At 28.3% G+C, this 14,993-nt stretch overlaps 1 protein-coding gene across 3 annotated transcripts; it reads right to left on the bottom strand.

Moving 5' to 3' along the window:
- Window positions 1–2,702: 2,702 nt before the first annotated feature.
- Window positions 2,703–10,841, bottom strand: LOC111281218 (uncharacterized). 3 transcript variants are annotated; one of them, XM_022868883.2, is made up of 6 exons: window positions 10,698–10,841; window positions 10,386–10,635; window positions 9,346–9,481; window positions 7,459–7,550; window positions 3,239–3,362; window positions 2,703–3,128 (listed from the first exon to the last, which is right to left on the bottom strand). In XM_022868883.2, exons 1-6 carry the CDS (start codon window positions 10,759–10,761, stop codon window positions 3,048–3,050), a joined length of 747 nt encoding a protein of 248 aa, XP_022724618.2. In that variant the 5' UTR covers window positions 10,762–10,841; the 3' UTR covers window positions 2,703–3,047. The 3 variants fall into 3 exon arrangements, with proteins under 3 accessions (XP_022724618.2, XP_089612899.1, XP_089612900.1); XM_089756773.1 differs by having other exon boundaries at window positions 2,703–3,149; window positions 3,240–3,362; XM_089756774.1 differs by having other exon boundaries at window positions 10,386–10,527; window positions 10,698–10,836.
- Between the last annotated feature and the right edge of the window lie 4,152 nt (window positions 10,842–14,993).

Here is a 14,993-nt window from a genome sequence, read left to right as displayed (position 1 = left end):
CAACCTCTCTAATATTCAATATTATATATTTAGTGCGTATATATATATATATATACATATATATATATATCTTTTATATATACTTCTTATATCTTTTACAAGCCTAACAATTCCCGTAGCAAAATGCGAGCTCTCACCCTATGCTCTCACGCTAGTACCTTATAAAAGCTAAAGACTTCCCATTTAAACTCAAATCCCAATTTTTTTTAAAAAAATGTCATTTGTCATTTATTATTTTATTATTTCACAATTATTATACATTTGGTTTTAATCATTTTTAAATTTAAGCAAACAAAAAAGTTCATTGCATATATGTTCTCATTACAATTTTAATTGCATTTTATAGCTTTAATAAGACCTTAAAAACATTTAAAGAAAAAATATTATCTAAAAATTTAATTTGAATAAAGATGAATATAAAACTTATTTAGTAAAAACTAAAAGCTACTAAGTATATGTATATATATATATAAATATATATATATATATATATATATAGTTAAGTCATAAATGTTACAAGCACCCATTCTACTTCCATAGCATAAAAAATGTTAGTTAAACTTAATATTAGCATCTTAGGATGCGCACCTATATTAGCATTAGAATCACACTAACAATGACAGCAAATATATTGTTGTTTTAGACACACAATCAAGTATGAACCAATCCAATAGCATGGAATGTGAGTTATTTTTTAGATTGCATTTGGTTTAAAAGAATTCACAAATTTTTTTTTTTTTTGGAATCTTAATGGTGGATATTTGATTTTCACATAGGTTTAAAGTAATATGATTACGAGGAAAAATGTCAGATTCCCAACAGTATTCAAAGTTTTAGAATTAAAAACTAACTTCTCTTTATGATATCTTAAGATTTCAAAGGGAAGGGAATTGTCTTATTTTCAAATTTGACTTGAATAAAAAATTATGACATAGCTATAATCTTTTTGAAAAGCATGTCTGAAAGTAACTAGAACCCAATTGTATGTTTTTGTTAGTTTAATTTTTTTTATATTGCAATTAAAGCGTTTGGCATTTACAATTAAAAAAATTTTATATTGCAATTGCAATTAAAAATTTTTTAAAAAGAATAAAAACATCTTAAATTATCCTTTAAAAACTTTTATAAAAAGATCATGCCTTAAATGATCTTTTAAAAAAATTTATAAAATGATCATCTAAGGCACCACAAAAATGCCTTAAATAATTTTTTTATAAAAAAAAAAATAAAATGATCATTTAAAGCACCACAAAAACACCTTAATTAATTTTTTTATAAAAAAAATAAAAGGATCATTTAAAGCGTTTCTGTTCAGAAACACCTTAAATGATCCTTTAAAAAATTTTATAAAAAGATCATTTAAGATATTTTTGTACAAAAACACCTTAAATGATCATTTTATAAAAAAAATCATTTAAGGCATTTCTGTCTTTTTATAAAAAAATTAAAATGATTATTTAACATGTTTCTGAACAAAAATACCTTAAATGATCTTTTAAAAAATTTTATAAAAAGATCATTTAGTACAAAAACGCTTTAAAATGATCCTTTTATAAAAAAAATTAAAAGGATCATTTAAGACGTTTCTGTAAAAGCACCTTAAATAATCTTTTAAAAAAATTTTATAGAAGGATCATGCCTTAAATGATCCTTTTATAAAAAAATAAAAAGACCAATTAACACGTGTAAAATGCCAAACGCCTTAAATGATCTTTTTTATACCAATTTTTCTTATCAATTAAAGCGTTAATGTTTTGAAATGCCTCAATTAATAATATTTTATAAATAAAAACAACAATCAATTAAAATATTTGTTTTTTTTTGCTGCTAAAAGTATCATTTGTTGTTTGGATATTTATTATTAATACAACAAAAGTAAAAGTTGACATTATGTATTTTAAGAAAATTATGATAATTATACAAAAATTAATATATATGGATTTCTCCATATTAAATGAGTGAATCTGAATATAAAATGCCCTAAAAATAAAAGAAAACCTCAAGTATCACACTTTCTCAGGGATCACATTCTCTCAAAATTTAAGATTCTACGAACCAAATGCCCTTTTTGTATAAATTAAATTTTGAGGTTGTTGCAATTTTATATTCAAATTGAAGCTGCTAATTGATTTTAGGATTAATGTATTAATCGATCTTTAAATTATAATGAAATATTCAATATGATTTTTAAATTTTAAAATTTTTTAATGTGATATCTAATTTATAAATATCTTTAACTAATGTGATACTTAAAAAGACTTTGTCAATCACATGTTAATTTAGAGCACACCATGTAAGGGATAATTGAATAAGTATCAAATTAGTTTAAAAAATTATTACTCTATATATCACATTAAAAATTTTTATAATTTAGACATTATATTAAATACTTTGTTATAGTTTAAAAACTATTCAAGACATTAACTCTTGGATTTTAGTTTGTTGATGCTCAAGCTAATTAAGAAGCATTTTCTACGCATAAGGAATAATAGCAAATGCAAAACTTGCATATTGATGTTTGTTTGTGCTTGAAACCCATTTTTGCTCCTTATTTATGGCGATCGGATACTCTCTTATGATTTTACCTTCACTTTTCTTTCTACGGTGCTTGATTTGCACAAAGAAGTAATATTAGAAAACTACCACACGTTATACTTAGAAAAGCACCAAACCTTCTCAATCAAGAGAAATCTCCAATAAAGTAAAAGAAAAAACAAGAGAAAGCTCAAATAATAAGAAAACTAACATGGTGCAGATTTACAGTGTCATTCATCACATTATGAAGCACTACTATTTAACATTCCATTTCCACATCTAGATGGCTACAATAGTAGAAATTGTACCACAGGCTTTGAGCTCAGTGAGCATTAGCTCCAAATTCAGTAGCTCAAATCTGGCAACCCGCAGGTCCATTGTTCAAAACCCAGGGACACTGTCAACTGAAGCCTAAAGGTGTTAATCCTCCAACTTCAACCCCAACGCCCACCCTCCCTATTCTCCCCAGAAAGGAAAAGATAAAACTAACGATTAACTCTCTGAAACTATGGTTATAAGACTGAACTGCACGCACTGCTACCAAAGCAGACAGTTATGCCCTTGAAATTGCTTTCCAAATAGTTTAACTCCAACTGCGCATTCCAACTCAATGCCGTTAGAGGAAGGCAAATATTAAAAATAAGGGCCAAAAAGTTTGTAACTTAATGCGTTTGCATAATTTGGAGAAGTTCACTTGCTATACCTCAATGCTCAAAGGAGGAGAAGACAACCATGAAAGTTCTTCGACTTGGTTTAAGTTCACATTCCGAGGCAAAAACATAATGATCTTAGGTGTTATCCTCTGTGCGGCTTGAAATATTGAGTATCTACAAATAGGAAAACATACATAAACAAATAAGAAAGCAAAAAAGATAATGTTGACATGCAAAAAATCTTCAGTCAAAACAACAAAAATTGTTTTTTGTTTTTCCAAGAGAAAAACAAAAGTGATATTTTAGTCAATATTTGCCAAATGTTTAAGAATCACTTTAACTTTTACATGAAGGCTGTTAGTAATAGGCATTCAAATGGTTAAAAAAATTAAAAGGAAAAAGAAACGAACACATGCAGTGATTCAGGAAAAACATATGCAAATCATATGACCCAATATGATATATTTATTGATTTTTGAGACTGCAAAATGAATCAACAACAAGTATTTGTCTTTTTTTTATGCTATCCTTATTAAGTAAGAGAACATATATTGAAAATAAGTGGGAAAATAATTCAATCAAGTTGATGCCTCAATGCACCATGTTAAAATGATTCAGTACTTTAGTTCTAATCATTGATATTTTTACTGTAATTTGGGTAATTCCACACATTTAGTAATCAAATGTCTTATCAATTTATTTTAGAGTTTTCATTCTCAATTAGTCCTTTTACAGAATTGTATTCAGCAAGAGTTCAGAGACTTTTGGCTTATGAACCAAGCTTATGCATAACGCAGGACAAGGAGAAACAAATAAGGACAGCTCATGAATAAAAATCATTAACCAAAAGACCAATGAGTTAAAGAAATTACCAGTTTACCACTCAACAAAATTTAAGTGAAAAAAGGTAGAAAGCTTACCACCAAAATTAAATTACTATGATAGTATTTGCTATGGGATGATCATCTAAAAAACTATGATGATTTACACATGATAATTATATAACAGTGTTTGGCAAGTACTTAGTAATCTTATGTAACGGTGATCGAGGGTGATCAAATCACTATCTTGAATAGTGATCTAATTCCCATCCAAAAAAGTGAAAGTTTTATTATCAAGAGAAGTGATATGTAAAATTAATAATAATCAATATTATCCATTTAAAATGTGAATTTAAATCTTCATTCTTTTCAAAATTTAATTATTTTATATTATAATTTTTTATATTTTCAAATTAATATTCATTGTAATAAGTTAAAAATAATTTGAGTGCTTTCTTCTATTTTTTTTAATATTTATATATATAATATAAATTTTTTTTCTTTTTGTTATGATTTTAATAGATTAGTTTTATTTTTTAATTCAAATGTTTTTTACATAATGTATATTATAAAAATTAGTTTCTCTATCAATAAATATATTTGTTAATTTAATAATGTAATTATATTTTATTATAAAATAAATAAAATAATATTAATATTTTACAAATTACCATTTTTCAAAAACATTGAAATCATTAATATTTGAAACTATTATAATATACATGGTTATTTTGATATTTTCAAACAAAATGATATTTGATTTTTAATATTACCAAATACAATGATCTTTAATTTCTAAAAATTAATAATTATTAACTAAACAAAGTGATTCTAAATTACGACTGATAAGATCACTTTAGTAATAATATAACTTCAGTTAAATTATCCTGTTGATCTTGAAAGTAATATCAAATACTACCTAAAAGATATAGAAAATCACCATCCAAAGGATATAAATCAAAGATACAAAACTAAATAACTTACCAAAGAGATACAAAATTTAGGAATTACAATCTCAAAAATACTATAATTCAACCAATAATAGAATCAAGGGTTGGTTTTCTCACTCTCTACCAAAGACTCAAATAAATACCACTACATGAAACAACCGTTCAAGCATAGCATACTATGAAAATAAATTATTAAATAAAATATCTAAGCCATAATTATTGTCTAAGTCAATGAAACATAAGGTAATTAGACAAACTTATCATATTCCATGTAGGTTGACCAAAAGACCCATATGTGATAAATTAACCATAACTTTAATTAAGAATGTTCAAATGCCATGCTATAAAATGTGTTGGAAAGTTAACAAACAGAGCTTTCCAACCATTTATGGTATGCCTACTAACTCATTGTCAATCAATACAGATTAAATCTCAAAATTATGCCATGTGCATGAATCTAACCAATGAACCTATCTAAAATAAATAAGACATAGTTGACTTTAAAGATCTTCAAATGACAAGCTGTAAAATGTATTAGAAAGTTAAGAGACAGAGCTTTCCAACCATGTATAACACGCATGTTGACTCATTCCAAATCAATATAGAATAATTTTCAAATTAGCCCTTCTGCAGAAATGTGTTACTCAACAAATTAGAGTTAGAATTTGAAACTCCTTTGCAACTTGATCTAAGTTTATGATCATAGACACTTTTTGTAAATGATCATTAATTCTCTTTCCACTTGTACAATCAATTTCGCATCTGAACATTGGTTTTTCAATAGTTGGTAGTCATCATAATGCAACAATTATTGAAAGAGAGATAGCTCCTCAAGTGGATCGACAAGATGGTATCATTAATGAGTTAAGACAGCAAATTCAGTAACTCCAGCAATGTTTGCAACTCTTTGAGGAACATGAGGAAGAGTTTCAAAGGCGTAATGTAGAAAATGGTGATGATGGAGAAAATGTTAATCCTTTCCATTGTGCCACAGAACATGTTTCTGATAATAACTTGTAAGAGTGAGAATGCAGCACAATTTTAAGTCCCAACTTCTTCACTAAGAGTGGACACCACATTCTTGAAGCTGTCACTATCAATGATGACATCACAAAATTTTCCATGAAAATTGCACTTGGCATGAAAAGGCCTAATTTGAAAATTATTCTGTATTGACTAGAAATGAGTCAACAGACATGTCATACATGGTTGCCATTGGAAAATCACTATAGAAAGCTATGTCTAATTTATTATAGATAGGTCCAATGGTAAGATTTCTATGCGTAACTTAGGGACTTGATCTGTATTGAATACCAATTAGTTAACAAGCATGCCATACATGGTTGGAAAGCTCTGTACCTCAACTTTCCAACACATTTTACAGCATAGCATTTGAACATTCCTATCAAAAGTTAACGCTAGTTTATCATAGATAGATCCTCTAGTCAACTTACATGAGATTTGAGATGTTTGTTTGATTAACTTATCCTTTCCTTAACTTAGGACTAGAATGATGACTTAGATATTTGCATTAACAATTTATTTTCATAGTATTCTATACTTGGAAGGTTCTTCCATGCTAACATTTGAGTCTTTTGTAAGGTGAGAAAACCAACCTTGATTTTATTATCAGCAGAATAAGTCTTTTTGAGATTGTAATCCATAAACTCTGCATCTCCTTGGTGGATTTCCATTGAGTGATGAATTATTTGATTATGAATTCTTGGTTTATATCCTTTGAGAAGTATCCTTTAGTGATTTAATCTTCATGGTCAGCCTTCTACCTATTTTCACTTAAAATTCCATTGAGTGGTGATTTTTGTAACTCCTTGGTCTTTTGATTAACGATTCCCATTCGGTTGGCTTTCCTTGTTTGTTTCTCTTTGTCAGGTATCATATGTTATCAAAGCCACTCTCAGCTGCAGTTCTTCTAGCACTATATCCTTGAGAGAGGTCCCTCTTGGTGGTGAGCCAACCTTGCAGCATCGGTGCCCTTTGCGAGGATGCAAAGCCTAGATTGGGGGAGTATGGTAGGGGAAAATTTCTCTCATCAACTAACTAGAGAGATATTCTAGGACTTATAAGTGATTGGGCTCCCTCCCTTGGCAATCCGGTTTTCCAAGGTGAGTTCTCCCTCCTATGTACAGTACTAATGCAGCTCAACAAAGGCTCATAAATGAAAAAACAAAAATTATCCTTCTACCTAGATAAATTATATAATTCAATAATCAAAACCAAGTAAGTTTACTTTCCCTGCATTTTCATAGGTGACTAAAGATTGTCATGGTATAAGCTTGTCGTCTTGCCTTTGGGGTAAAAGATACTATAACATTTGATGATAAGTAAATGAACAATGGACAACAAACCATAAGACCTCTATTGTTCATAAAATGTTAGAATAGTCACATGGATAAAAGGTTACTTGTAGCTAAAGTGATAGAAGTTGAACAAATTTCACAATCCTAAACATAATAAAATGCAAAACAGAAAAAGTCGTACCCGTCTTTTGGCTTCAGTAAATCCATGGTGAAACTTTCAATTCTTTTATAGGATGGACCACCCCATGGTGGTGAAAGAAACACTACATCCCCCTAAAATGCAAAAATAATTTTAATTAGAATTTGTCTACTTCAAGGAAGAAGCATTTCTTGAAAGGAACACAAACCGACACATAATTTTATCGTATGATTTTAAATTGTAGAGGAAAAATAGTCAAGTGTGTCAGCTGGTTAGAAACACATTAACTCTGACTAAAAAGGTTACGTGCATACAGTAAGCTTCCTAGCAATTGCCTATTTCATTCGCCATATCTCCAAGAAATATTTAACCTAATTTCAATTTCTGCATATCCATCAAGCTAATCTTCATAAGTAAAAGATTAACTTTTTTTTGGTACATACTAAAAGATTAACTTTGATTTAACTACTCCTAAGGGAAATGAATAACACCAGACAAGAGAGACATAGCAGTAATGACATGAACACAATTTGACAATCATAATGGAATAAAAATAGAAGTTTCAACAAATCAAAATTTTAAATTCTCTTCATGATGATCAGAATGATAATAATGAGATGATTCCTCTTTTATTCAATTCACTATCAATTCTGAACAAATAGGAAGGAACTGAGGTAGTATTTGTCATATGCTTAATGAATTTTCATGATGGCAAAGAAGGAATAAGGTAAAGGGACAAGATAAGGAGCTTTTACCAGCCAGTTTCTAACATATGTGATACAAATAAGAAAAGTCACTACATAAAATTGTTGTTTCCTACAATTATTACAGCATTAATCAAACAATTTCTAAGCCAAAGATGGCTTTTATTCAAATATTCCATAGCGTATAATAGCATTTGCTAAAAAGGTTTTCTGGCAAACGGCAACAAATGCATCTACTGATAGTTTTCGTACAGTCACAATGGAGTTTGTTGTACAGAATTCAATTAAGACATCAATCTATTGAGCTTTTACTTTAAACGTTTGATGATAGCTTTGGTACAAAAACTTTTCTGGCTAATAGCCTAACCAATTGATAACTTAGAATGCAAGCTCCTAGGTGATCAAAAGATATGCATCCTATTGATAAAATCACTAAATCCACATACTAGCCAGAAAAGGAATTTTACCTTCCCCCTAACCTGAATTCTGCCATCCATTCTAACCTGCTACTAAAGAAAGGAAGAAGAGAAGGAGAAAATTGATAACTCTAATAACAAAAAGTACTTTCATGGACAAGGACCATTAGTTTGGAAATTGAATTGTTATTCCTTAATGAATATGCATACCCATCCAGCATATGACAACAGCAAATAAGGTAACTCACCTGACATATCACAACTAATTTGGTTGATGAAGTTTCAAAGCCAGGGTTTTGAAATTATAGGGAATTCATATCATTACAAAAATTAGGTGGCCAGGCCAATCTTCAATAACTACCCTCCAAGGCAAAATAAAATTTAAACTGAAAATTCATAAGGTTTAATCCCTAGAACAATGTGAAATAAACGATGCTTGGTTGCTTGCAACTGATGTGAAGAAGTTATTTTAATATGCACAATAATGAGCATGCGAAAACAATTTTACAATACGAAAAAAGCTCTAGTTGAGTGAAAATCTTAGCAGATATCGTCAACTAATAGGGCATACTAAGAGGATTTCAATCCTTAGTTCATTCAAGTCACAAAAAGTTCCATGCAACAACTCATCTGAAGAAAACCAAAACAGACTCAATAGAAGAACAGAAAGTAATGCAAAGGACTGGAATGGCTTCATCAGTAAATAATTAATTTCATCAATGGGCATCATAACTTAGAAATCACTTAAGCTCAGCCCAGCCATAAATATAAATCCAAATTAGTAGCATTCATAAAAGAAGATTAAATACCTTCAAAGATGGAGCAAGCATGAGAAAGTCTCCAACAATGAAATCAATATAATCTTCCACTCCATATACCTTTGCATTGTTAAAGGCCATATTAACTTTTTGAGGATCAATATCAATAGCAACAACAAAAGTACACCTTAAAAAGTAAAAACACCAGTTAGAAAGCTCCTATTGATCCATTGAATATACAGTAGACATGGGAAAATGAAAACATAACTTGAATTCAAGGAAATAGATAAGTTTCAAAATGACAAACAAACTTAAAAATTATTCATAGATTATGTACAAGCTTTCGAAAGGTCAATTAGAAAGACAAGCTTGACACATTTTGACTTTGAAAATCTCCAATAAGAACAAACATGCAAATCTTCAAATTTATCCTAATGACATTGCTTTTCAAACTTCATTAGAAGATGTGATTTTGGAGTTATTCTAGTCTCCAATTAGGATAAAGTTGAATAATTATTGCCAAAATTGACTTCTAGTGCCTTGCAAGACTTCTAGCCGGACGCCATATGCCTAATAAGAAGAAGTAAAATACCTAGTTAGGTTAATTTATATACTTATTCCATGACTTAGCAATGCCAGTAAGTTTCCTCGTAAAATAGACTACAATGAAACTTAGATCAATTGCTCAAAATTTTGCAGCCCACCTCCATTACCCAAGTCTCTCCACTTTTAGGCAAAACGAAATCCTTTGAAAGCAAGTACAAAGTTCATGTTATTCAGTCAGTCCATTCAAAAAATTTGTAACCAAACTCATAACAAACAGAAGTTCAAAAACAAGCACTTTACTGATTATCATTATATTTGTTATACATGGTGTAAATAAGGTTTCGTCCGATTCTTATGTCCTTAAAGTAAAAGCAAAATCATAATTGATTAGAAACAAACTACAACTGGAATTCAATCACCAATTCAAACGTATTTGTAAGAGAAGCAAAAAAAAAAAAAAATTATGAATTTAATTATCCGAAACATTTCCTTATAGTATTTTTAAATTTAAATTTCTACAGAAGAGTATTGTTGGTGAGACTTACAGTCTAGCAAATTGGATGGCATTACCACCGACACCGGAAAAGCAATCAATGACAAGTCCATCACCACCGCACTTCTCCGCATGCCTAATGGCTATCTCCTCGGGAGTAACCGAATACCAGCCTTCCTCATCCATTTTAATTCCTTCATCATATTTTGAAAAAAGACTGTACCTTTGAAACCAATATTTCTCAATTAAAGGAGTAATAATTCCCTCTTCTTTCCCTTCCTTCTTCCCGTTTTTCTTCTTAACTGGAAACAAAAATTATTCAATTTTTTTTAATGAAAGCAGTTATGTAATTCATTTACGTTACCTGGCCTCTTCCGTTTGAGAAAAGCAGCTTCGGCTGCCGTTGAATTTTGTCTGGTCTTCTTCATCGACCAGTCGGAACTGGGAATTAGAGAGAGCGGATGACAGGCCTGGTTTGTAGATTTGGGTATTTTTTTTTTTGGACTCATTTATCATCTTGGACAATTTATACGGGCTTTTTTGGGCTTTTAATAGCCCAGTAATAGAGCCCAAATACTTGAATAAAATTATTTACTCGTTTGTCCAAATAAATAAATTACGAAAAAAATTATTTTATATATTATTAGTGAAGTTTTTTAATTTTGTGAGATTAAAAAATTGACATATATTTTATTTTTTAATATATCCAAAGGCATAAGAATCCCCTGTTAATTTATAAAGTTTAAAATTAAATTTGATAATTTAAAATATGATATGATAATATAATACAAAATAATATAAAAAATAAAAATATTATATTTTAAAATTTTAGAAAAATATATATAATTTTGATAAAAATAAAAAAATATATATTTTATATTTGATATATCAATATAAATTTAATAATATAATTTTTTGTATTATATATATTTAATATGATATAAATACAATATAAATATATAAATTAATAAATTTATTAAAAATTTAACTATCAATAAATTAAATAATTTCTAATAAATTATTACTACTGCTGCAGCAGGAAACAGGGTTCAAATAGTGGCTTTAGACGCACGATGTGAAGTGTGAAGAAATGGTGGCTGAGTGAATGGTGTGGCATTTAAGGTAAGCATCACTGTAGCTAATGGGTTGTCAACTTGTCATTTTCAAAATAAAAATGTGGTGAAAATAGGATTTCAACCCTCGTTGGATTTCCAGCAAAGCCCATCAGTGATGTTTCTCCACTCATCTTTTGGATTCATTTCCCAAACAAAGGATATCCCTCCCCTCCCCACTACCTGCATTAATCATACTTGTATTGTGTTCCTTTCAGATCTTGCTGGAATTATACCAGAACTGTCATTGCTTCAATCCAAGTATTTATTTATGTGTTTTTTTTTTAAATAAAACAAAAAACCGAGATATTCATTCCAATCCAAATCTTTAAACAAAAAAAAAATTCATCTGTTAAAATTTTATCTCTTGTTTGATAAATAACTATAAATATAAATAATCAAACTGTTAAAACTCGATTTAATTTACATAAAAAAATTTAAAATTTAATTTAGATTGAAATTTAAATTTAAAATCATAATTTCAATAAAATTTAAAAATATGTAAATAAATATTATATTTTTATTTATATAATATTAAATTATTTAAAATTTTGATTACACTCATAAATCACTCAAATCAAGTATTACAAAATTCAAATTCAAATAAACTCATCAAATAAGCCGCTTAAATTCAAGCTACAATAAATTAATAAAATACAAATATTTATCAAGTAAAGTTCAAGACTACTATCACTATAAAAAATTTTTCATATACTGACACTTAGTTATACTGATAGTCAAATTACATTAATAAAAGCGATTTTTACTGATAGATTTTTAATACCTTCATAATATATCATACTTATACCAATATTTTTATTTAACTGTCAATATAAATAAACTTTTATGATGGTATATGATTATCTATCAGTATAAATATGTTATATATATACGGTTATTAATGTAACCATCAATATAAGCTCACAATAAAAAAACTATTGGCCTTTATTTGAAAAAAAAATTAAAAGGCGTTTGGTTCATGGAATAATAAATTCTGAGGGAAAATGTGATCTCAAAAAAGTGCGATACCTAAGGTTCAATACGTTTTTGTTCAAAAACACCTTGAATAATCGTTTCAAAATTTTTAGAGGAAAAAATCGAACTTATAATCTTATGGCTAACAACTATATGCTCTAATCGATTGAACTACTCTAGTATTTTTGTAATTAAAAGATATTATTTAGACTAAGAATAATCTCCTCCCCTTTTTTTAGAGATTATTCAAGGTGTTTTTGGCCAAAAAATTTCTCGAATAACCTCATTCAATTTTTTATAAAGGATTATTCAAAGCGTTTTTGGTCAAAAACACCTTAAATGATTCCACAAAAAAATGAGAAGGGATTACTCAAGATATTTTCTAGTAAAAAACGCCTTGAATAATCCTATTCCCCTCATAAAAATTGAAGAAGATTATTTAAAGCGTTTTTGATCAAAAACGTCTTAAATAACCCTATTTAATTTTTTATAACGGATTATTCAAAGTGTTATGGCCAAAAATGCTTTGAATAATCTTTTATAAAAAATTGAATGGGGTTATTTAAGACGTTTCTAGCCAAAAATGCCTTGAATAATCTATAAAATGTTTAAATCATTTTCTTTTTCGCTACCTCCCACCGACTTTACATACTTAATTTTCATTTCCCACCAACTCTCTCTACTTATCGATACCCATAACCTAATCTCCATCTCCCACCACCTCTCTTCACTTCTCACTAACTATACAAACTTAAAACCATCAGCACCTATTTTGTTTTAAAACTGAATCAAAGTTGAAGCGTCAAGACTCTCGTCATTTCTCAAAGGTATTTTTCATTTTTTGCATTTCAATTTTGTGTAATCAAGCATGCCTATTTTTTTTTGTCCTTTTACTAGCATTGGCTTTGATGATTGAATGTTTTGTGAAAAAGTAATAGCTTAAGACGATTGAATGTTTGGGGTTCATTTTAAACAAAACATAATCTCCATTTTCTTGACAATTTTAGTAATGCATCTTTGTTTTAATGTTTTCTCATAATTGGTTGATAAAATTTTCTCTATTTGGTCAAAATTTGTAAAGGATGGCAGATTATTGCCATATTAAGGTGTAATCAGATTGTTCATATCTGACTAAAATCAATAAAAAAATTGAGCAAAGGTTCCTTGTGCACCATTTACTATAAATAGCTTAGAGATGTTTGGTTTCTCAACAGGTTGCTTACCTATGTCTAGACGGGATGAACTCAACATTTTCTTAAAAAAATCTGGGTAAGTAAATTTTATTACCATCTTCATGAGCTTTGTAATTTGTCTATTTCTTAACATTTAAACAACTAGATGAAGTTTCCTTTTACCTGGATCCAATGCCTTTTACTTCCAACACAGGGCTTTGGCATTGGAATAAGAGTTGCAGCATATTAATATGCATCTGATGTGAACAATTTTCAAAACACTATTTAAAATATATATAAAGGATTTGAGGTTCAGCTATTAATAATAGTACTAGGAGGATTTTTTTATGCAAATTGATTTACATAATTTGAATAAAAAAACTCAAATATCTGCAAGTAGTAACTCAACACATTTACAATTTTGATGCAAGTACAATAAAATAGTAAATTGCATTGTTTAAAAAATATTTCTTGGAATTTAGTTATTAAATTATATATTTTCCCTATATGTAGGTAATGATAATTAACTTTGAATAAAATCCTAGATCTATCTTATCTAGATGGTGGGCAGCAGCCCTTTAGAGATCTTTAAATAATTCTAAAGAATTCAACAACTTCAGCAGTTGCTTAAGTTGGTGAAGCAGGGGAAGCCTATAACAGTGGACAAAATCTTGTCAGCAATTCATTTGTTTATAGTTTTTGGTATGCTTGACTTGACTTTGGGAGTATTTCCTATGTTAATTGCCTGGTAAAAGTTTAATTTGACATTGAATTCTTTATTGAGTTTTATTAATTAAACAGGTATTTGAACCAATTTGAGATGGCATCATCTTACTTTGGAGAGTTGTTTATTTACTTCGAGCACCAATATTTGTAGACATTCAATTATATACATATATATATATATTTTGGATTTGGTACAATGATGATAGTTTTTAACTTATTTTAAATTTATGGATTATAAAACAATTTAATTGTTATTTTATTTTAAATGTTATTAAATATTATTATTATTTTTTATGTATTTTTACTTTATATGAAATCATATTACATTATGATTATAAATAAATTAATATTAATAATTGAAATATAATTAAAAAGTTTTTACCGACGCTTTTAAAAATATATTGGTACATTTTACTATTAAAATATTTCAGACTATACTGACAGTCATCACGGACCGTCGGTAAAAGTTAAAACATATAAAGTTATATTAATGGATATTGACCGTTCGTAAAAAAATATACTAATGAAAACATCATCTGTATAAGTTGAAAAAAATTAAAATATTAGAGTCTATACTGATGAGAATAACTATCGATAAAAAGTATAGTATGTAGCACACAATAGTTGTTATACTAATAGCTATACATATAGTGACTGATTAAAATCATTAGTATA

Source organism: Durio zibethinus, chromosome 28, assembly GCF_047325235.1.
Source record: "Durio zibethinus cultivar Kanyao isolate XHJ-2024 chromosome 28, ASM4732523v1, whole genome shotgun sequence".
Lineage (NCBI taxonomy): Eukaryota > Viridiplantae > Streptophyta > Magnoliopsida > Malvales > Malvaceae > Durio > Durio zibethinus.
Note: the sequence above shows the minus strand (reverse complement) of the source record. Positions and strands in the feature narration are given on the sequence as shown.

Excerpts from the sequence above, each read along its gene's own strand:
- LOC111281218 (XM_022868883.2), bottom strand. The coding sequence starts at position 10,761 with ATGAAGAAGACCAGACAAAATTCAACGGCAGCCGAAGCTGCTTTTCTC. Across the intron at positions 10,636-10,697 it reads TCTCAAACGGAAGAGGCCAG|TTAAGAAGAAAAACGGGAAG; the intron begins GTAACGTAAATG and ends TTTTGTTTCCAG. Across the intron at positions 3,129-3,238 it reads CTCCTCCTTTGAGCATTGAG|TTGGAGTTAAACTATTTGGA; the intron begins GTATAGCAAGTG and ends TGGAATGCGCAG.